At 59.9% G+C, this 22,257-nt stretch overlaps 3 protein-coding genes across 3 annotated transcripts; 1 reads left to right on the forward strand and 2 right to left on the reverse strand.

Annotated features, from left to right (window-relative positions):
• Positions 1-2,236: 2,236 nt before the first annotated feature.
• PNMT (phenylethanolamine N-methyltransferase) lies at positions 2,237-9,407 on the reverse strand. Its single transcript, XM_030541548.1, has 3 exons — positions 9,254-9,407; positions 8,447-8,654; positions 2,237-6,177 (listed from the first exon to the last, which is right to left on the reverse strand). The coding sequence occupies exons 1-3, from the start codon at positions 9,405-9,407 to the stop codon at positions 5,745-5,747; spliced, it is 795 nt and encodes a 264-aa protein (XP_030397408.1). The 3' UTR covers positions 2,237-5,744.
• Positions 9,408-13,543: 4,136 nt separating this feature from the next.
• LOC115639138 (telethonin-like) lies at positions 13,544-15,799 on the forward strand. Its single transcript, XM_030541549.1, has 2 exons — positions 13,544-13,830; positions 14,459-15,799. The coding sequence occupies exons 1-2, from the start codon at positions 13,682-13,684 to the stop codon at positions 14,877-14,879; spliced, it is 570 nt and encodes a 189-aa protein (XP_030397409.1). The 5' UTR covers positions 13,544-13,681; the 3' UTR covers positions 14,880-15,799.
• Positions 15,800-19,035: 3,236 nt separating this feature from the next.
• On the reverse strand, positions 19,036-21,439 carry LOC115639139 (telethonin-like). Its single transcript, XM_030541550.1, has 2 exons — positions 21,215-21,439; positions 19,036-20,587 (listed from the first exon to the last, which is right to left on the reverse strand). Exons 1-2 carry the CDS (start codon positions 21,361-21,363, stop codon positions 20,167-20,169), a joined length of 570 nt encoding a protein of 189 aa, XP_030397410.1. The 5' UTR covers positions 21,364-21,439; the 3' UTR covers positions 19,036-20,166.
• Positions 21,440-22,257: the final 818 nt, after the last annotated feature.

A 22,257-nucleotide genomic window follows, 5' to 3' on the forward strand; every position in this document is an offset into this window, starting at 1 on the left:
AGAGAAGGGGGTAATACACAAGCTGTTCCGAGCAAGGAACAGGAGGCCAAGAACTCGCCCAGGGGCCTGAGGTGCATGAGTCTGGGGAACTTGGTCCCTTCAGCACCAACCCCACAAAGCGCTTGCTCACCAGTAAGGACCTGAGTGGTTCCAATGACTTAGCTGGGAGTGCCTTAGGCTCTGATCCAGAGCCCTTTGCAGTCGGTGGACAGAAGGTCAGACGGCTGTGCTTGATGGACTGGGCCGTACAGAAGTCTGCAAGGACGATGGCTTGGATAACCATGAGCCAAGCTGGGAAGACCTGGCAAGTGGCTACCTAGAGGACTCATAGTGATGTTGACTGCAGTTAGCACAATAGCTGGTGTTCAGTGGAAATTAGAGACTGGCAGCATGGTGGTAACCCTGGAGAACTGTTAGTGGTGGCTAACGGTGGGGTGTTTTTTGTGTGTGTGTGTGTGTGTGTGTGTGTGCGCCTAGATGTAACTGACTACATGCCATGATGTTTGCCCCTGCCTAGGGGAGATGTCTGTCCATCTGTATCTCTGTCGCTGCTTCGTCTTATTGTTCAAAACCCAAACTCTTGAACTTAAGCTGCCTGTAACATCCTTGTCCCGGTGATGAGGAAATCTACAGCCCGTATGTTTGTCCCAGCAATAAGTATGTGTCTCCCTCTTCTCTTCTGCCTTCCCCCTCGTTTAACCTGCCTGTTGCCTTCCCAGAGAAACCACCCAGTGCCCTGGCTCTCTTCCAATTTCAGAGCTTGTAAATTCCACCGCTGCCCAGCTGCTGAATGCAGAGAATGACTTCTGCATGCTCCCCAGACGTCTGCGGAAAGATCAGTCCAGACAGGCCACCTTGAAAGCTTTAGGAAAAGTAGAGGCCAGCACAATCCTGGTCCTTATCGCTTGTTAGCCCCTGCTCCGAATTCCAAACACTCTTTACCCTGGTATCCTCCATTCATCTTGCTTCACAGAAATCCCAGACTAGCCAGACCGCTGGGTGCAGGAGCCCATAACTTTGCAGAGCCATAGCTAGAGTGAGCGAACGAAGGAGTTGTATGACTCAGCAGCACTTTGTTGTCTGGCTAGCGGAGAATGCCAAGTCCAGCCAGCTGCTGGGGCAGCAGTCCAGAGCCGTGTCTCTAACCAGGGCTCCGCTAAAATAACCCAGAGGGCAGGGCTGGCATTAGACTTGCTGGGGCCCAGGGCTGAAGCTGAAGCCCAAGCAGCGTGGTTTCAGGGGGCCCCCTGTGGCACTAGGTCCTGCTTGCTACCCCCTAATGCTGGCCCTGGCTTTTGATCTACTGGATTTGCAGAAAGCCAGTTGTGGCACAGGTGGGCTGTGGAATTTTCAAAGCATGTTGGGGGGTGCTCAGAAAGAGGCTGAGAACCCCTGGTCCAGAGAATGGCTCCTTCACCTTGATAGCATCTCCTGCCTTCCTTACACCAGGGCTGCTATAGGACGGCTGGGCTCGCTCGCCAAGGTAGGCACCAACTGGCGTATCTGCTGCCTCCTAGGTAGCTGGTGGGTGTCAGCCTGTTGCTGGAAGGAGTCGCGATAGGCCTCAGTATCATCCTCCTCTGATAGTGCTGAGACATGGCTGGGCTTTCCCAAGTGGGGGTGGGGCTGGTGCCAGCATCCCGCCTGGCACTCCAACCCCTGCTCTGTCCCCTGAGACTGGCCTAGCAGGACTTCCCCTGAAGAGCCAGCGTCCCTTCTCCCCACTCGCTCCAGGTCTTGGCACCTGCTCTGCAGGCCCAGGACTCTGACCTCCCCTTTCTGTCCAGCAGCCATCCCAGGGCCTTGCCTTATTCCCGCCTGGTCTCCCGTGTCCTGAGTCTTAGGGGAAGCAAAATGCCCTGCCTCTGGTTTTAACCCTTAGTTTTCCTTGTTTGCTGCGTTTGTACGGGTGCTGGAGCAAATAGTTTTCAAGCCACTTTAAAATCTCCTACTGCACTGGGAGGACTTGATCCATGAGCCCCTCCTGGCTTTCCACCGGAGTGCTGTACCCTAGCAAGGAGGAGGCATTTGGTGTGACGCCGAAGTTAGCAGGGTTGTAATGGAGGCTTCTCATGGAAATTCTTGCCAAGAACAGACTGATGGCTGAGCATGCCAGGGTGTGCAACAGGTGATCGTACAGTGAAAGCAGGTGGGGTGTGTGTGTGTGTGAGAGAGAGAAACAATTGACACCGCTGCAAAAACAGCTCCTGGCCTCAGAGCTCTGTGCCAACTTCTTACTGAAACGTCCCAGGGTGTAATTTTAGAAGTAGAAAACAAACAGCACGTCGTCCCCAGATAGCTCCCAGCCAACGCAGCACATTGTGTGCTCACTCGCTGTCCATTCACCCTCGGCGCTGTCACCAGAGCCTGGCATCTGTTTTTCACATGGAAAATGACCGGACATTCTACTGGCATCGGCCCTGCCAGCCACTTCAGCTGGGCTTGGTAACAATTTCCTGAAGGTGACCTGAAAGTGCTGTGGGTGGGAGCAGCTGCTTTGCTGCGGGGGAAGGGGAGAGTGTAGATTTGTGGGTTTCTTTTTCCTCCTCCGTTTCCGAGAATATTTCCTTTTCTGGTTATACAGGTGATGGGTTGGGATAATCTGTATATATCATGGTAATAAGGGAGTGGGGGCAGATTTTCTGTCACTCTGCAGCCCCCACACCTGTCGTATGGGGATGTGAATGTGACTGACGTGTATTCTATTGCTGTTTCACTTCTTAAATCAGCCCTTTGGAGCGTGATCAATGAATTGTATTAGACTTGGGTCAAGTCGGCAATTATTGCAAATGGTGCAAACAAACCTTTGCCAGTATTGTTGTCCTGGGTTCTCTGAGAACAAAATTGTAATTAATCTAATAATCTGCATTCTCTTCATCTGTTGATTTTTTTGCCCCCAAATCTCCGTCTAAAAGAAAAACCATTTGGAGTTGCCAAAAATATGAATAATGACCACTCTTTAATCCCCTCTCTGCCTCAAATCCTGAATTAAGTGGAGTACTGTCACATGGCCAGCTGGGGAGCGGGGCTGGGAGGGTCATGGCATCGAACTCCAGGCCAGGAAGCAGCCACCTCTATCGGGAATCAGGTCCAGGAGTTACTGGGTTGGGATAGAGGGAGAATTGACTGGAAGAAGTGAGGGTGAGATGGGAACTGGAGTGGGGTTGGTGGTGGTAGCTCTCGGACCTCCCGTCGTTAACAATGGACAGACCCACTGCAGTTGGGAGCAGGGTTGGGCTTCCTACCAGGAAACCTGATTAGAGTAGGATCCCAGCCACTCTCCTGGCCCCCATCCTCTAAACCGCATGGCTGAGGGTCAGCCAGGAGACCCAGCTGCAGTCACAGATTTCAGCTTATGCTCTTTGGATAAAGCCTGGCCCATATTACTGACCTTCCCAGCGTTTGGATTGGATGGCACGGTTATGATACTCTTTAGATGAGGCAGAAAGCTATGATCAAATCAGCAACTCCAAGGTAGCTGGACTCTGACCTGTGCTTTCCTGGGCTGAGGCTGATGAGATGTGAGGGAGCACCTGGCAGTCAGGCCATGGGGAAACTCGTGTGCCTAAGGATGCAAGAGCTGTAAATAAAAGTAATGGCTTTATTGAACACAGCTTGTGCGCTCTCTTCCAAGTTGGGGGGCTGTCACTGGGCACAGCAATGATGCAGCTAGACCTAGCTTCTGCCTCCCAGGGAAAGTGATCACCAAGGAGGTTAGGTGGAAGTTAATCCCTTGAACGGGGCTTGCTGTCCTGTCCCCCCCCCCCCGGTTACAAACTGTGCCGACGGGTGTGATGTCAGATCTCTGGATAGTAACGTTACACTCACTGGCCTCACGCACGAGCCTAAATCCCTCTGCGCTGCGGCTGGGGCGGGGATTGGATTTAGAGTGAATGCTCCCTTGAGGCCTTGAATTCCTTCCCCGCTCCCAGCTGCATGAACTAACTAGCCTCCTAGGAGAATGGAGCCAGCCTGGCGCCATTGTGACCCAATGGTTAAAGAAGTGGTGACGTCATTACCAACCCTGCTGTTTTTATGGCACGCTCCAAGGCAGGTATTTGTGCCTGGTGACAAAGGAGCATGAGCTGGGGGGAAGCAGTAAAGAGACAGCCCGTCAGACTGACTTCCCATGGGGCTGAGGAGTTGCCACGTCCACTTTCAGTGACGTTGTGGGGCACGGAGTCAGGCCTCTGAAAGATGCTGTGGCTTTAAGCTGCCTCACCAATGTGACCTGCAGGTCCCACGCGTGCTGCTGCAGCCCCGAGAGGAAATTAGAGAGACCGCCCAAGGGTGATGTTCTTTACTCACTTCAGCACCATAAAATCCCACCCTTGGCTTCCAAATCGTTTTTTACTAGAGAGGGTCAATGTGGGGTTACTGTGCCCCCCACCTTGGGGAAAGACCTATTTTTCCCCAAAAAAATTTCTTTAAAGGGTTGGTTCCAAATTCAACATCCTCTATTAACCACATTGGGATTCCTTAAATATAGACTCGCATCTGCTTTGTAGGCTGTTTGTTTAACGTTTACACTTCCCCAACTCAGAGTGAATCTAGGCAGCTGTTTGCCTTGATTTTACAGCTTTTATTTTCACTGGATTCTCATGCAGTAAAACAGGCAGAGTGTGTAGCTTTCAGAGAACAGCATGGAATACGTATCTATAGCCACACAATAAATATCTAGGTAAAGTGCAGTGGAAATCATAAAAACATCTCAGCATTATTAGGTTCTCTGAAAGTTTTTTTTTAAACATACAGTAAAATTCTAACTGTTGGGCCTAAATTATCTGGGGTTCCTACTAAAATTCTTCAGCAGATGGGATTGGTACCAAAACTAAATTGTGCTAATTCTGAAGTTGGAATCCTGCTGAAATTCTACCTCGGCTAGGTTTTGTCTTCTCCCTCTACAGTGAAATTCCAGATTGGGTCATTTATATTCTGCCTGCCTCCTGCTTCCTCTTCACTTTCAGAGGGAGTGGGAGGTGGTTTTTCATTACCTGTTCTAAACTCTTGTGGAATGTTACTGTCTGCCCTTTAGCAGCTGCTGAGTTCTGCCCCAGAGGTGGCTGCATGTCATGTAAATCGATGTGGAGAGAGAGAAACTAGTGCATTGAGCGCAGGATCAGGAATTGGCTGAGTTCTAATCCCAGCTCTCGCTCTCTAACTTGACTCTAACTTAGTTTCTGTGACTCAGTTTCCCTGTTTATAAAACAAGGGTGGTAAGGCAGAGCTGCTTCACAGGCTGGTATGCAGATTAATTGCATGATGTAAGCATTTTGAACCCCCCGATGTGCTGTAAAAGCACCCAGAGCCGATAGGGAGGGGCTCTAGAAATGCATGCCCCAAGTAGGATTTCACTCTGTTTGTACGGCACAAGGAGAACCTGGGTGCTACAGCAAGCCAGCCCTGCTTGCTACTCCAGTAGCTGCTCAAGCCACACAGACACAGGGGAACAGGACCTGCCGTTAATAGAAGCCTAGAATTTATGAATGAAGAGACTCTCAGAGAACCAGCTAATCCACCTGCCTCCAGTTTTATTTAACCCCTTCACTGCTAAATCAGCTACCACATGCAAAGGAGAAGAGCTCTGGTGGAGGGGGTGCTAAGGAGAATCACGCAGCATCTCAGGTTATCTGCCTAGGATGGAGGCATCTATTGCATTTCTAGCTACCAAGCTTCACTCTGCTGTGGGACATGCATCTTAGCAAAGAACAAGAGGATTGCCCAGGCCTGCCTCGCTACGGGCCTCAGACCACGGCCTTCTGTGCGTGGACAAAGAAGACCCCACTCACGTCATCCACGCCGATTTTCAGGCTGGGCGGCATGAGGTAGGTTCGGAAGTCGTGGATGTGGTAGCCGCTCTTGCTCAAGGCCTCCCTGACGTCGGCCTCGCTCACCGGCACCACCGAGAGCTTGGCCTCGCCGGCCAGGTAGAAAGTCTCCTGCAGGGCGCCAATGAGGAGGAAGTGGCCCCCGGGCTGCAGCAAGGTGGTGACGTTATGCAGGGCTCTCTCGAAGCTCGGCCGGTCGGGGCTTACCGCCTCCAGGCAGAAGGTGGAGACCAGGGCGTCGGCTGGCTGGCGCAGCTGGGAGCCCAGCGGCTCGGGCTGGTGGACGTCGATGGACAGGATCTGCCTCAGTTTCCTTCTCAGCTTCTGCTCTTTCTCCTTCCACTGCTCTCTGTGTAAGCCAGACAAAAATGAGGCCTGGCCGTGAGAAAGGGAGCCTGGGAATCAAGCAATGGGCAGCAGTGGGAGAGTGTACCCAGATGCACCAAGGAGGGAGAGTGGGTGTTTAGGGTGCTCCAAGGGGGATGATGGGATCAGAGGAGCCAAAGAGAAATTCAGGCCGAATTGGCCCACGGAAAAGCACCAGAGGGGCTGGGGTGAGAATTTTATGCCCACTCAAAGTGCTGTGGTGATGACACCAGATTCTGACACGAAGCTTCCCTGTGCTGTGCCCCTCCAGCCCCCCTCAGTGCTGGAATGATCAGAGCCATGGTCGGTTCCTATGGAGAGAGACCCACCCGTGGTCCAGTCTTTAGCTGAGACTCCTAGAGCGGGGGGGTTTAGTTTGCACCGGCCAGGTGCCCAGCCCCTTCCTGAGGAGCCGTATAACGGAGGCTAGACAGCCCTGGGCAAGCTAGAGCGGGGAGGGACTCCGGAGCTGCTGGGCAGAACAGGCCTGTCTTTCTGGGGGGTAGGAGCTCAAGGCTTTGTGCAAAACCAGGCCAATTCAGCTACGCGCTCCCCAGCATCATGTCCTTGGAGCTTCCAGCCTCTGAGGCAGAGGAGCCGGGCCGTGCTGGGGAGCCTGGCGGCAGGGGAACATCGGGTTATACAGCAAGATCTAGCCGTTTTCAGCTCCAGATTGTCCCGAACGCAGTGTGGAAGCAGCTCGGGTTCATGCCGCACGGCTGTTTTGGCACAAGGCTGTGGGCGACTCCCTTCTCTGAGTGCGGGGTGTGCCCAGCTCTGATTTCTGGGGTCACAAAGGTGTGGGTGTAGGTTTTACCTTCTCTGCACGCAGGAGATCATTCCCCCCCATCCCGTCTCTTGCTGTTCCCAAGCAGGGCGGTCACTGCCCCTGGCCCTGGGGAGGGTACCCCGTACCCTGGGGAGTGCCCTGGTTGCTTCGCAGGCTGGGAGATCAATGCAGGGACTTTGTAGTGGTGCCACTGGGGCCTGTTCCCTACCCAGAGCTGGGGGAGTGACATTACCAGACCCACAAGTTCCCCCCCCCATCACTAATACTCTCCGGTTGTTATTTGGAGCCAGCAATTTGCTTTCCCTGAGCAGCTCCTACCCCCAGCTCTGCTCCAGGAAACAGGCCCTCCAGCCAGGGAGGCCTTTTCGCAGTTGGGCCGACGAGCTGTGACAGAGCAGGGAGTGGGGCGGATTGACCTGGGAATGTTGCATGGGAGTTTTACTGGGACTGTCTGCATTGGTGATGGGGATATCAGAGGGTGACTTCACTTGAGGGATGATCCCTGAGCCCAAGATGGGGGTTGGGGCCAGGTGACACCTTTGCCCGGGAAACTGGACAAAGGCAGGGGGAGAAGCTGGGAGGAGGCTGGGGAGACGGCTGGAGGGGGATTCAGTTTGGAGCTGGCTGGGGAAACGGATGGACCTGACTGCGGGGGTCCTGTTGTCTGTATCTACAAGCTCTGGTTTGGGCTGGGTTCCAGTTGTCCAATAAACCTGTTTTACTGCCTGGCTGAGAGTCCTGGTGAATTGCAGGAAGTTGTGGGATGCAGGGCCCTGACTCCCCCACATTTCCTGACACAAGCGAGTCTTGGAAGCCAGATCCGTGGTGTGAGCACTTTGTGCTTCCAATCCCCCAGTGCCACGCTGCCTGGCTGGCAGGGCAAAGCCCTGGGGGTGAGGCCAAGTGGCGGGTGAGCGGGCCCAGGACATTGGGGCTTGCTGGGCTTTAACTTTGTAACGCTGGCTCTGGGTGAGCAGAGGAGAGGGATCGACGCCCGGGGCGGTCACTGGGTGAGCTAAGCGATCGGGGTGGGGGGATGTCAGTGTGTGTGTGAACGTGTGGGACACGACTGGGCGGTGGTGCGCTCCCTGTGACACACGCTTATGCACATGCATCTGCTGGCTAACAACGCCGAGGCCACCTGGCTCCTTTAACTCTGTGTCTCGGCAAACCCCACTCTGCCCTAGGTGCTTGTCACCCTGTTGCTAAATCTCCTCTCCTCCCTGCCCCCCCCCGTCCATTTCCAGCCAGCAAACAGCAAGTTTGGGAATTCAAGCGACACCCTCAGGTCATACAACTATGCCGGACCATGGGGCATCAGCGAGACCGGCTGCTCCATCCAGTCCTGCTTGAATGCCCCCTGCTCCCACACGCAGCACCGGCAGCTCTTCCCCCGGCTCTGGTGCCACCAACCAGCCTGGTTCACAGGCTGCCCCCTTCCGCCCCCCCCCCAAACGCCTACCCTTTGCCCTCAATCCGGCAGACGTATTTGATGTACGGGCTCCAGTCGAAGCTGTCAGGCTCGTCCTGCACCCACCGGCGCAGCACCTCCCGGTTCACCTCCAGGTAGTCGGTGGCAATGATCTCCTCGAAGTGGTCGCAGGCACTCAGGAGTTGGTAGATGGTGGGGCCGGAGCCAACGTCGATCAGGGTGCGGCCGTAGATGTCACCTGGGAGGTGAGGGAGACCGGTACAGAGGGACGTGTGTGAGGGGGTCTGGGTGTGAGTTTTTGGATTACCCGCTTTGCGGTGGAGGAGGCTGTGAGAGTGGAAATGGAAAGAGAATTTCAGCCCAGGCGCAGGCCTGGTCTCCACTGGGAAGTGTTTCCCCGACAGCCGTACGGGTACAGCAAACCTGCGGGGAGATGCCCTCAGCCCGGCCAAGAGTTCCTTTGCCTGGGTAGCTTATACCCATTCCCCACATGAGCTGAGCATTAGCCACAAAGGCTTTTTCTGTGCTAGAAGTCACAAGACGTTGAGCCTAGCAGAGGTGAGGGGTGGGAATTGTGGCTCCTGAGTTCGCTCCCCCGAGCTGCCAGGGGACTGGAGTGTAGTGGTCAGACTGTCAGGCTGGGCACCAGGACTGCTGGGTTCTGTTCCCAGATCTGTCACTAGTGCTGGCCTCAGTCTGTGCCTCAGTTTCCCCATCAGTAACAGAGAGGCTGTGACACTCTCCTCCCTCCCAAGGCAGCTCGGAGGCTTCATCCACTGATGCCTGCGAAGCCCTTTAAAGGCTCATTTACAGCTTTTGTCTCACCCCAACACTCACCTGTGGCGAAGGCGTCGGCCAGGCACCGCAGCTTCCAGGGTACCACGCAGTCCTCGGAGCTGAAGTTGGCCCGGGGGGGCATGTAGTTGTTTTGGAGGTAGGCTCTGGGGTTGAACTTCTGGTAACTCTCCCCGACGGCCGCGATGCTGCTCATGGCTGGGAGATCGTCCGGCCGACTCACGCCTGGCTGGGGCCGAGGGAGCTGCCTTTATAGCCCCTGCCCTGGATGGCTCAGGGCGTCGCAATGCGCTAATCGGCCCAATCTGATTAGGGCCCAACGTGCGGCAGGGCCTGATTAGGACCTGGTGCTCCCCGCAGGGCGGATGGAAATTGAGGCCATTTCTCTAGCTGCCCCCCTTCACCCCCCCCCCCAACCACGCCAGCCCCCCGGCCCAGCCAGGCGAGGAGGACACGGTCGTGCAGTGATTGGCTGGACATTTAGGGGAGTTAATGGAGGCTCCAGAGACACGTCAGGGGTGGGATGGGAGATTAGTTTATCTTGCACCGGATGATCATTTGCCAAGTGTATTGAAAGGCGACTTTATTGTGGCCGTTCATCCCGGCTAACCAGGTTAGTGTCAGCGCCGGGGAGGTGGGGCCGGAGCCATGTCCTGCCGCTCTGGCAGAGCTGCCGTTCCACCCCGACCAGCTCAGCCTGCTGACGGGCTCTGGGTTTTCACAGTGAACGTAAAGCTTGTGAAGAGGAGAGTAAGGGAAGTGCCAGCTCCCCCCACAGCTCTGCCAGTGTCCCTCACTCCCGACCCGCAGCCCCACTGCTATTCCAGTCCTGTGCTCCCCCCATGGCTCTGCCAGTGCCCCTCACTCCTGACCTGCAGCCCCATTGCTATTCCAGCCCTGTGCTCCCCCCATGGCTCTGCCAGTGCCCCTCACTCCTGACCTGCAGCCCCATTGCTATTCCAGCACTGTGCTCCCCCCAGAGCTCTGCCGGTGCCCTTCAATCCCGACCTACAGCCCCATTGCTATTCCAGGCCTGTGCTCCCCCCATGGCTCTGCCGGTGCCCTTCAATCCCGACCCGCAGCCCCATTGCTATTCCAGCCCTGTGCTCCCCCCATGGCTCTCCCAGTGCCCCTCAATCCTGACCCGCAGCCCCATTGCTATTCCAGCCCTGTGCTCCCCCCACGGCTCTGCCGGTGCCCCTCACTCCTGACCCGCAGCCCCCTGTTAGCCTAGCCGTGGGTCCCCCCTGACACACAGCTCTATTGATTCCTTTCCACGTTGGCCCCTTTGGACACAGGTTGTTAATTGCTCTTTAACTGCAGGCTGGTTCTGTGACGTGCTCCACAAGGAGACAGCACGCTGCACCAGCCGGACCCCAGCTCTCAGCCACCACCTGCCGGCCTGCTCAGCCCCATGCCCGTGGCTCCACCCTGGCTCCCTGGTGCTTCCCGTGGCAGGGCTGTCCTGAGACACCAGGCGTTAGTACCATTCCCAGCACTGGTCTGGCCGGGGGAGATACATCGCAGGCAGTGGGGCAGGGGGCTTCCCTTTGCCACCTCTCCTCCAATTTCAGCCTCTTCACTTATTTCAGCCTCCCAGGTGGGAACAAACCAACTCTCCTCCCAGCCCATTCATGGCAGCTGGATCTGCTCACAGCCCCCCCAGCCCCCACCCGCATGATGGGAAGGGGCTCATTGGCACAATGCAAACCAGGGCGGTGATGGAGTTAGCGGGGGGAGGGGGGGCGGCCTCAGGGCCCTGTCAATTGTGCTTGTGAAATATCTCTGGTGCAGCTGATAACGTCAGGCCTGGAACAGGTTAGCAGCCCCAGATGCTTTCAGGCTGTTTTGGAAAAGCTGCCTCAGCTCATAAATTATGTCAGCGGAAGGCCATTAAATGGGCCCGATCCCAGCTCCCTGGTGGGGCAAGCGTGTTTTGATCTGTGAGCAGCTGCAGCCTTTTCGAGGGAGGTGGGAATTGTCACTGTCAGTGCTGGCTGCATGGGGGGTGGTCTGCTGGGGCCAGGCTGACAATCGATTCTCCAGCCCCTGCCATGCGATCTTGGAGCTGGTGAAAGAACATCAACTCCACAGGCCGGGGTCCTCTGCTGACCCACCCAGCAGGGGCTGCTTCGCCCACAGTGTGCCCAGAATGGGGGGCATCAGCCTGGTCAGTCATTGGGCTTCCCGCTGAGACCAACACTCGGAAGACACATACTGGCCATGAAGGATCCCGGGGCCCTTTCTGCCAGCGGAAGCACTGACCAGACGTCCTGATTCCATTTATGTTGCTAGCCCTAGGAAAGGCCATTTAACTGGGGGGGCAGGGAGATGGAGGGAATGGAGGATGCCAGGGGGGGAGGGCACGTGAACAGAGTCCCACAGCAAGTGGGGGATAATGATAGGAGAATTATAGCACCTGCCACCCAATGATCAGCTTAGAACCCAGCTCTAAGCTACTCCCCTCCCAGAGCTGGGATAGAACCCAGGAGTCCTGGCTCCCAGTCCCAGACCTCCCCCTCGACCTCTCCCTCTAAACACCACTCCCCTCCTAGAGCTGGGATAGAACCCAGGAGTCCTGGCTCCCAGTCCCAGACCTCCCCCTCTCCACACCACTCCCCTCCCAGAGCTGGGATAGAACCCAGGAGTCCTGGCTCCCAGTCCCAGACCTCCCCGTCTCCACACCACTCCCCTCCCAGAGCTGGGATAGAACCCCGGAGTCCTGGCTCCCAGTCCCAGACCTCCCCCTCCCCCTCTCCCTCTCCCTCTAAACACCAGTCCCCTCCCAGAGCTGGGATAGAACCCAGGAGTCCTGGCTCCCAGTCCCAGTCCCAGACCACCCCCTCTCCACACCACTCCCCTCCCCTCCCCTCCCCTCCCAGAGCTGGGAGTAGGACCCAGGAGTCCTGGCTCCCAGTCCCAGTCCCAGACCACCCCCTCTCCACACCACTCCCCTCCCCTCCCCTCCCAGAGCTGGGATAGAACCCAGGAGTCCTGGCTCCCAGTCCCAGACCTCCCCCTCTCCACACCACTCCCCTCCCCTCCCAGAGCTGGGATAGAACCCAGGAGTCCTGGCTCCCAGTCCCAGACCTCCCCCTCTCCCTCTAAACACCACTCCCCTCCCAGAGCTGGGAGTAGGACCCAGGAGTCAGGACTCCCTGCCCCCAGCCTCCACCCGGAAAGTGTGGAGTCCTTCACATGCTGCCGCACCCCCTCCCCCAGGAATCCCTGGACCCAGGGCGGCTATAATTAGCCTCATCCCCTTGGCCCCGACGGGACAGCCAGACTGAGCTGCTCAGCACATTTTCACCCGGCCTGGCGAGGTTTTCACATTGCGTTTCGGGCTGGGGGAGTGTGCTGAGCGCATGGGCTCATGCAGGTGTCACTGCCCCGAGTGGGCCTGCTGAACACAGGGCAGAGAGCTTGCCGGCTGGGGGGGCCCGCTAACACGGGGGTCTCCAGGGTCAGGTTTCAGGATAAGCTCATCCCCCAGACTTGGTGACCAGCAGGCCCCTGTGCTCCATGGCCTGGGGCAGCGCTGAGCCCGGCCCGTCAATGAGAAACTCAGTCTGAGAACTGCCCCAGCTCTCGTTCCAGCTTCCACATGTTCTCTGGGGACACCTGGGCTCTGCCATCCAGGGGCCCCTGGCTCATTTGGGACCCCCAGGCAACCGGACGGCCAGCTCTGGTGGTATTACCCCCCACAGCTCCGGGGCCGGGGGGAGACCTTTAAAAGAGCCACCACCCCTTTTCCCCAGAGCCCCGGCCTTTGCATTTGTGGGAGGGAGAGGCGTGGGCTCCAGTCAGTTACAGCGGGGCGGGATGGACTGGAAGCCAGGACTCCTGGGTTCCATTTCCAGCTCTGGGAGGGGAGTGGGGTCTAGTGGTTAGAGCAGGGTAGGTGAGGGTATCAGAACTCCCAGCTCTTCCATTGATTCCCGCTGAGACCCAGAGTAGATCACGTCCCCTCCTGTGACAGAACTCTCCTTCCCCATTGGGCTGGGGGGTGGCAAAGGGTTAATTCACACCCCTAAAGGGTTGAGCCACCTGGTGTGGACAGTGGCCCAGGACTACCCGCCCCCCCATAGCTGAGACCCCTGCAGTTTCCCAAAGGCACCGCGAGGGCTGGGGTACAAACGTTGGCCTGGCAGGGTGAGCTCTAGGCCAGGACTAGTTTCCAGTAAACAACCAACTCGGGTGGTGTCCGGTGACTGGAACGCTGACGAGTGACCGCGTGGGGCGGATATAGCCCCTGACGACGCGGCTCGGAAATAGCAGCAGGGAAACTATATAAACCCTGGCCCAGGCGGCCAAGTACCAGGTCTCAGACACACAGCTGGACTCACACACACACACCCACAGCCGGGCTCGCGCACACAGAGTCGGACTCACACACAGCCGGACTCACGCACACCCACAGCCGGGCTCACCCTCCCACCCCACCCCGGCAAGGCGTCCCACAGGGCGAGGATGTTCGGCAAGAGCGTGGTGCTGCGCAGTGCGGGGGTGCTGTCGGCGGCCGAGCTGGGCTGCCTGGTGAAGGAGGAGGACGTGGTGCGGCACGAATCCTTCACGGCCGAATGGAGGGACCTGTCGCTCTCCACCAGGCCCGAGGAGCAGTGAGTGTGGGGCGCGGGCACCCTGGGCAGCGGGGCAGGACATTGGGCTCTCCGTGGCCCCGTCCCTGGGCTGAGTGGAGCCCTGGGAGTTTCTGTGGAGGGGCAGCCGGGGGTGGGGGGCCCTGGAGCAGAGCAGGATCCCTGTCCTGGCCCCCACTCCGTGCCCAGCCAGCCTGGGGCAGAGGGGTCGCAGCCCCTGGGCACAGCGGTGCCCCTTCCCCAATACAGCCTCAGCCCAGGCCCCTCCCCCTGCGGCTGCCCCTTCCCCCTGTCCAGGAGAGAGGCAGACCCAGCTCTGGGGCAGTGCCCCCAACCCCCCCAGCCCTGGGTACAGCGTCTGACTGGGAACAGTGGGTGGGGGATGGGGTGGAGCAAGGCCCCCCTCTGCCCCCCCAGCTCCCTGCCCCCAGGCCTGCAGGGCACCTCCTCCATCGCGGGCATCTGTGGCGCTCAGGGCAGAAGTGGCCCCAGAGTCTCTCGCTGCCCCGTGGCTCCAGGGGTCGCAGCCCCACAGCCTCAGGGTGGATGGGGTCCTTGGGCTTGTCTGGGCTCCCTGCTCCCAGGAGGCGATGGGGGGGCTGCAGGTGCTGCTCCCTGGGTCCCTAATGCTCCCCCCCCCCGTCCCCAGCTGCTCCCTGCGGGAGGTGGACGATCAGCACAAGGAGACGTACTGGCAGCAGCAGGAGACGCGCTTCGTGGTGCAGCGATCGCCCTGGCTCATCATGCGGCTGGGCCGGCTGGGCGAGCCCCTGGCCCGCTACCACCTGCCCTACCAGCGGGCGCTGCCCCTGCCCCTCTTCGTGCCGGCCGACCTGAGCGCCAAGGCCGAGCGGGGAGCCACCCCGCCCCAGCTGCGCCACTTGATGGACTTCGAGACGGCGCTGGCCGGGGGCTCCCTGCCCAACGGGCAGTGCCAGGACAAGAAGGCCGTGGCGGAGATCACCAAGGAGCTGCCCCCCGTCGTCCAGCCCAGCCGGCCCGACTTCGGCAAGGGTGACTTCCCCCGCTCCCTGTCCCGCTCCCTGTCCCAGGAGGCGCAGAGGGGCTGAGGGGCCGGGGCATGGACCTGCCCGTAGGACTCTGCGTTCCCAGCTCACGGCTCCCCCTGCATGAGAAATACCCACGCTGAGCTGGGCAACGCGGGCTTACTGTAGAGGCCCATCCCTGGGCCAAAGCCATCCGGGGCGTAAGCTCAGCGAGGTTACGCCGTGGCTGCATGTGGCTTTTCGAGTTAGACTGTGAGCTCTGTGGGGCTGGGACCATGGGTTCGTACAGCACCATGCATGCTGATGGGGCTGCAAGCGGTACTCTGTCTCTTTAAGACGAGCCTTTCCGGCTGAGCTGTCAATCAGCTGTCAGCAAGGCTGTCACAGCAGCTGATGATCCAGTTGGGGAGGGGAGTGTGGGCTAGTGGTTAGAGCAGTCAGGGGCAGGGAGCCAGGACTCCTGGGTTCTAGCCCCAGCTCCAGCAGAGGAGTGTTGGCTAATAGGTAGAGAAATGGATGGAGCTGGGAGCCAGGACTCCTGGGTTCTATTCCCAGCTCCAGGAGGGGAGCATTGGGTAGAGGGAGCTGGGAGCCAGGACTCCTGGGTTCTATTCCCAGCTCCAGGAGGGGAGTGTGGGCTTGTGGTTAATGCAAGTGACTGGAGTGGAGAGTGCGGGGTCCTGGCCCTAGTCTGGGGAGGACCGGTGAGTAAGTGGAGATGAGGGCAAACCCACGAGATTGCAGTTGCTGGCATGGGGGGAGCACAAGGCGATGCTCAGCCAGCCGGCATTGCAGGAGAAGGATTAGTGCATGAGGGGGATGAGTGGCTCCCTGTAGACGGCAGGACGGGGTGACCCTAGGAGCTCATTTGCATCCTCAAGCCACTGGGCTGATATTCTGGGGCAAGGAATTCACTGTCGGCGTCCCCGTGTTGGGGCACTTGCTGTATGAGGCTGTCTGGGTAATAAAAGGAGTAAAGGCGGCACGACTCTCTCCTTCCATTCTCTGTGTTAGCCGTCCTGGCACGGGGGAGCCTGGGGGACGGGACGGGGCCCAGGCCAGCACACAAGGTGGGGGGGATGTTTGCATTGGGGGCACCAGAGCTTCCCTTGACATCCTGCTGCTGGGGGTGGGCAGAGGTGAGTCTCCCAGCTGAGAACGAAGCCGTGATGCTGACCCTGGCTATTTTCCTTGTGGGGGTCTCTTCATTCACACCACATGGCCCCTCCTAGCTCAGAGGAGGTCACGTACGCCACGCAGGCAAATGCCTGAGTTGGGATGCCCTGCCTGGCTCCGTGGCACCCAGACGTGACTTCACTTGGAGAACAAGGCGGAGAGCAAACGCTTACCGCTGGCCACAGCCCCCCCAGCCGGAGTGTGCATGGCCCGTGCCTCACATCGATGCCACAGTTCTTGCGCGCGAAGAAGGTGAACAGGTAAGTCTGTCACTGCTGGTGACTCCTGCTGCCATAACGCCACTAACCCCCAGGGCAGCACCTTTGCTGCCAGCTGCGTGGCTACGGCACGTGCCAGGCACCCCCCCAGCAGACCGGTGACGCCTCAGGGCCTTTGGTTCCCCCAGGTACAGGCCTTTGCCAGCTGAGCTCAGGGAGACTCTGCAGGGCAGTGGGGCGGGGCCATGTGCCCACCCCAGAGAGTTTTCGGGATCAGGGCAGCCTGGCAGGCTGCTGTCCCTTACAGACTGACACCCCCCCCCCCCCCCGGCACCCAAGGACTCCTGGGAGATAGATGGATGCCACAGCTAGGAGTAGTTTGCTGCCTTTTGCGCCGGGGGTGGGTGGGGAGGGGCCTGCATCACTGTCCCCGACCCCAGGCCAGGACTTGGGGGTGTGTGTGTATGTGTGTGTGTGTGTGTGTGTGTAAGGGGGCAGGGGTGTATTGTAGCAGTGGAGGGGACAGAGGATGCAGTTGCTGATGTATGTGCATGGCGGGCAGGGGCTGCACTCATGTGTGTGGGCGGGGTGTGGGGGTGCACCCAGGTTTGGGGCGGGGTGCGCCTAGGAGCTTGGGGGGAAGAGCTCCTGCTCTGAGCAGCTGCATGACTGACCCAGCCTGCCTGGATGCAGTGGGGTGCACAGCCCCCCCCCCCCGCACCCCTAGTCCATCACTGGACAGCACAGCCTGTCTGAGACGCTCCCATAGGACGCTGGGAGGGCGAGCGCAGCAGGGCTGGCAGCCGGGGAGCTGGGGCCAGAAGGGCGTGGCCAGGACATGGCAAACACAGGCCAGAACAGCTAACCCAGGAGCGGGGTGGGATGGTGGGGGGGTGCCCTCCTGCTCCGCCAGGCCCCGGCGGGATTTGCCATTATTTGATTGGGATGGGGGCAGGCCGGGAGGGGGTAGGTGCAGCCAGTCAGCTGGGCTCTGCCCCATGACCATCCACCCCCATCTCCCCCTGGCAGGGCTCTGGCCAGGCCAGGCCACCTTCCTGTGACCTCTGGCTCCCCCACCTGCTGGACCCCTGGGTGACACACCACCAGGGAGTGCCATGGCAGGTGCCCCCCTTGCAGAGGTTAAAGAGCCTCTGGCCAAACCTCTGGTCCTTCCCCTGCCTCCCGTCCCATCCACCCCCCAGATCGTGGCTGTGCCAAGGACAGAAGCTGTTTATGGCCTTGTTAATATTCTGCACCCAGGCCAGGAGCAGGTGGCAACTGCCAGGTGGCACCAGGGCGGGGGGTGGGGTGGGAGAAAGGGGGACATAGACATGTCCCTGCTGCACTAGTGTCCCGGCCCTGGCAGCAGGCACGTGGCTGGGCTGCTCTGCCCCTTGGACACGTGGAGCAGCCCGTGCGGGTATCACATCCAGTGCCAGCATGGGATGAAGCTTCGGGGGTGGGGGAGATGCTGCATTTAAAAATAGCAGTGCAATGTCCCCTGCAGGCTCTGGTCCCCGGCCAAGGTCCTCTGTTTAGAGCCATCGCCTTGACAGCACCCTCCCCTCTCACCCCCGCCAGCTGGGCACGGGACCCAGCCTAGCCCGGCTCTGAAAGTGGCTTCCTGCCTGGGCTAGATTTAAGCACAGGAGGCCGTTCTGGAAGGGCCAGTCCCAATTCCCTCCTGGGGTCTCAGGTAGGAGACTCTGGGGGGACAGTGCCCGCCTCTGCCCGCCAGACCCCAGCGGGTGCAGGTCCTGTCTCAGCTGGGCCTGGCCGGATTTGCTCCCAGCCACAGCTGTAGCCAGCCCATTAACCTCTTCCGCGGGCCAGTCTGAAGAGGGAGACAAGGAGCCAGTGCACCTACGCCTGCTGCTATGTGTGTGGGAGAGGGGAACAGAACATGGACATCCCCTCCCCCCCCGCCCCAGATCCTTGTCTCCTCTCAGCCCGTCCCCCCTTGGCCCCACCCAAACCACTGCTGCCTTCAGGCTCGTGCAGCACATCCCTGGAGGCCTCACACCACCATGGCTTCTGAGCGGGGAAGCACCGAGCAGAGCTTGTGAAAAGACAGTGGGGAAACTGAGGCTGGGGTCACATATGAGAGCTGGGAGTGGAACCCAAGAGTCCTGGGTCCCAGTCCTATATTGCTACAAGTCATGGTCCTGAAACCATCTGTGCCCCTTTAATAAATGACGCTGTACTCTCTGGCCCCCTACCTTGACCTCCTGGAACCCCAGCTATGGGCTTTCTCCTGGCTCCTGTTAACTCTTGTCCTGCTGCTCTCTGTCCTGCAGTCCCCTCCAGCCCCACTGCGATCCCAGCTGCTGGGATGGCTCCTGCATCGCAGGCAGATTGACGGGAGGGAAGTCCCCTGCTCCTTTCCTCACCCTGCCCCTTTCCAAGGAGAGGGGCCTCCGGGGGGCTCAGCCCCTCTGCTATCAGCCCAATGGCTACCTCTCTCTCCGTGCATGTCTTCATCAGCCTTTCAGCCAGAGTCAGTGGGCTGCGACGTGGGGAGCAGAGTATGGCGCTGGGCCCCTCCAGGAAGCAGGCCTGGCCACCCCAGACAGGGGGCAATTCCAGCTGTGGCCAGCACCACCGTTGGGCTAGCTCAGAGCCCATCCAGCTGTTGGGGGCAGGGTCAGTGCAGGCCACCCCCCCCCCCCAGCGATCGCTTGCGCATTTCAAAGGAACAAGATCAAGGCGGGACCCTGGGGTCAAGACTGGAGTTTTATTGCAGTACAAGGAAAAGTCACGTGTATAGAACCCCCCCCACACACACACACACCCCAGCAGCTAGTACAGCCCTGCCCCCCCCCGAGCCACATCGCAGCAGCTCCCACCCCTGGCTGATTTCCCCGTGGGTCCCCCATCGTGGCCCTGCAGCCCCCAGCGCGCTCCTCCCCGTCACGCTGGTGTTTCAGGGCTCCCACACCGGCAGCAGGACGTGAGTTACTTTGCCCGGTGAAAGGGCTGGGATCCCCCTTGATCTCACCCGTGGTGGCCCCTTTGCTCCATCCCTTCCTGCATTGTCCTCCGGCGGCCAGCCCCCCCATCTCCCCTGGGCAGGACCTCGCCTGGCCCTTCCTGCCCCCTCCGTCGCCACGGCTGCCTGCTCCTGATCCCCCGCACAGGGAGGGGCGTGAAATCAGGCTGGTCCCAGCTCCCTCCTCCTCCAGGAGCAGGGATGCAAGAACCTCACCCTCCCCTCCCCTCTGAGCACTCAAAGCACTTTCCATGGGGGATCCCCCAGCCCCAGGGGGGCAGCTCAATCACCCTGTCACAGTGAATCTGCCCCAGGCCACCTAGTGAGTCAGTGGAAGAGCTGGGCAGAGAACCCAGGAGTCCTGATGCCCCTGCTCTAAAAACCACTAGACCCCACTCTACTCCCAGCGCTGGGGACGGAACCCAGGAGTCCTGATCCCATCCTCCTCCCCGTAACGTACTGGAACACAACCCAGAGGTCCTGCCCCATGTCTACACTGCTCACCACGGGACATCAGCTTGTGGCCTTGTTTCCAAGCCTGCACTTGAGGGTCCGCACAGCAATGACAGGACGGGCTCCCCAACCGAGTCAGAGTAACGGCTGCATGGGCAAAACGGAGCCTTGGGCTTGACCCCACGTCAGCTATGGGGCTTGGTGTGCTGTGTAGACATAGGTGTTGTGTCCCAGACCCAGGAACGGGACCCAGGAGCCCCCATTCCCAGCCTTAACCAGGAGGGTGTAACAGACGGGAGTGGAGACTGCTTCCCGCTTGTCGGTTCCTGCCTTGTACAAACTCTTGGGAACTAAGGAAAGCTCGGTGAGGGGCACTTGGGGTGGTGCCCTGTGCCCATGACAAGACAGCACTCCAGCCTGGCACTTGCCGTGGGTGCCACACAGACACAGCGCTAACACAGACAGCACAAGGGGGTTGTGCCTGGGCAACCCTGGGGCTAGGTATTGTCTCCCCTCAGCCCCTCTGCGCCTCCTGGGACAGGGAGCGGGACAGGGAGCGGGGGAAGTCACCCTTGCCGAAGTCGGGCCAGCTGGGCTGGACGACGGGGGGCAGCTCCTTGGTGATCTCCGCCACGGCCTTCTTGTCCTGGCACTGCCCGTTGGGCAGGGAGCCCCTGGCCAGCGCCGTCTCGAAGTCCATCAAGTGGCGCAGCTGGGGCGGGGTGGCTCCCCGCTCGGCCTTGGCGCTCAGGTCGGCCGGCACGAAGAGGGGCAGGGGCAGCGCCCGCTGGTAGGGCAGGTGGTAGCGGGCCAGGGGCTCGCCCAGCCGGCCCAGCCGCATGATGAGCCAGGGCGATCGCTGCACCACGAAGCGCGTCTCCTGCTGCTGCCAGTACGTCTCCTTGTGCTGATCGTCCACCTCCCGCAGGGAGCAGCTGGGGACGGGGGGGGAGCATTAGGGACCCAGGGAGCAGCACCTGCAGCCCCCCCCATCGCCTCCTGGGAGCAGGGAGCCCAGACAAGCCCAAGGACCCCATCCACCCCCTGAGGCTGTGGGGCTGCGACCCCTGGAGCCACGGGGCAGCGAGAGACTCTGGGGCCACTTCTGCCCTGAGCGCCACAGATGCCCACGATGGAGGAGGTGCCCTGCAGGCCTGGGGGCAGGGAACTGGGGGGGCAGCGGGGGTCTTGCTCCACCCCATCCCCCACCCACTGCTCCCAGTCAGACGCTGTACCCAGGGCTGGGGGGTTGGGGGCACTGCCCCAGAGCTGGGTCTGCCTCTCTCCTGGACAGGGGGAAGGGGCAGCCGCAGGGGGAGGGGCCTGGGCTGGGGCTGTATTGGGGAAGGGGCACCGCTGTGCCCAGGGGCTGCGACCCCTCTGCCCCAGGCTGGCTGGGCACGGAGTGGGGGCCAGGACAGGGATCCTGCTCTGCTCCAGGGCCCCCCACCCCCGGCTGCCCCTCCACAGAAACTCCCAGGGCTCCACTCAGCCCAGGGACGGGGCCACGGGGAGCCCAATGTCCTGCCCCGCTGCCCAGGGTGCCCGCGCCCCACACTCACTGCTCCTCGGGCCTGGTGGAGAGCGACAGGTCCCTCCATTCGGCCGTGAAGGATTCGTGCTGCACCACGTCCTCCTCCTTCACCAGGCAGCCCAGCTCGGCCGCCGACAGCACCCCCGCACTGCGCAGCACCACGCTCTTGCCGAACATCCTCGCCCTGTGGGACGCCTTGCCGGGGTGGGGTGGGAGGGTGAGCCCAGCTGTGTGTGTGTGAGCCCCGGTTGTGTGTGTGTGAGCCCAGTTGTGTGTGTGTGAGCCCTGGGTACTTGGCAGCCTCGCCTGGGCCAGAGTTTAAATAGCCTTTCCAGTGCTATTTTGGGAGGTGTTGCTGGCACTGTGTGGGTGTGCACATGCTGCACAGTCATGCCCAGACGTGTGTGTGTGTGTGCATGTGTGTGGCCAGCCATTGGATGTATAGAAGTAATACTCCCAGGGCCAATGCTCCAAGCTGAGATTAACAAAGCCCATAGCTGGGGGTTGGGGTGGCATTGCCCCCCTGGAAATCATGCCCCCTGGTTTCTTACTCCAAGTTTGCTCAGGTGAGTGATCGCAGGCCTACGCCCATGGAGCCATCACAGTTGCAGCAGCCGAGCGCTGGTCCTGACTGCGTTTCAGCGAGCGATGCTGGCGGATGCAGGACGCTGCTGCTCCAGCAGGACTCAGAGAGGGGCGACCCTGGGAAGCGGGCGGCTGATGAAGCAGCCAGGTGGGGACTCCGGGCTCTGTGCTGTGAGCAGCCCCTGCCCTCTGGCGCGGAGGGGAGCAGGCACCATTCCCTCTGGCCTCAGAGCGAGGAGGTCACTGCTCCTGGGGCATGCAGGGGCCAACCGAGACGGGAACACTCCCCTGGAGCCCAGACCATACTTAGCTGCCTGTCCTGTGACTGTCATGCTACTGCAGAGGCCCGGGGGACTCCCGGAGTGCTGGGCGCCAGGGCTGGGCGTAACACCTCGCCCAGAGACTGCGGGCTGGGGAGCCCGTTTCTACACAGCTTTGCTTTCCTTCACCCTAGTCAATCCCCTCTGGAGTGGAGATCAAACCTCT

Source organism: Gopherus evgoodei, chromosome 23 (assembly GCF_007399415.2).
Source record: "Gopherus evgoodei ecotype Sinaloan lineage chromosome 23, rGopEvg1_v1.p, whole genome shotgun sequence".
NCBI classification, from domain to species: domain Eukaryota; kingdom Metazoa; phylum Chordata; order Testudines; family Testudinidae; genus Gopherus; species Gopherus evgoodei.

Coding starts and splice junctions, on each gene's coding strand:
- LOC115639139 (XM_030541550.1), bottom strand. CDS start 21,363: ATGTTCGGCAAGAGCGTGGTGCTGCGCAGTGCGGGGGTGCTGTCGGCG. Junction 20,588..21,214: donor TCCACCAGGCCCGAGGAGCA/GTGAGTGTGGGG, acceptor CCCCGTCCCCAG/CTGCTCCCTGCGGGAGGTGG.
- PNMT (XM_030541548.1), bottom strand. CDS start 9,407: ATGAGCAGCATCGCGGCCGTCGGGGAGAGTTACCAGAAGTTCAACCCC. Junction 8,655..9,253: donor GGCCGACGCCTTCGCCACAG/GTGAGTGTTGGG, acceptor CTCACCTCCCAG/GTGACATCTACGGCCGCACC. Junction 6,178..8,446: donor TGCCGGATTGAGGGCAAAGG/GTAGGCGTTTGG, acceptor TGGCTTACACAG/AGAGCAGTGGAAGGAGAAAG.
- LOC115639138 (XM_030541549.1), top strand. CDS start 13,682: ATGTTCGGCAAGAGCGTGGTGCTGCGCAGTGCGGGGGTGCTGTCGGCG. Junction 13,831..14,458: donor TCCACCAGGCCCGAGGAGCA/GTGAGTGTGGGG, acceptor CCCCGTCCCCAG/CTGCTCCCTGCGGGAGGTGG.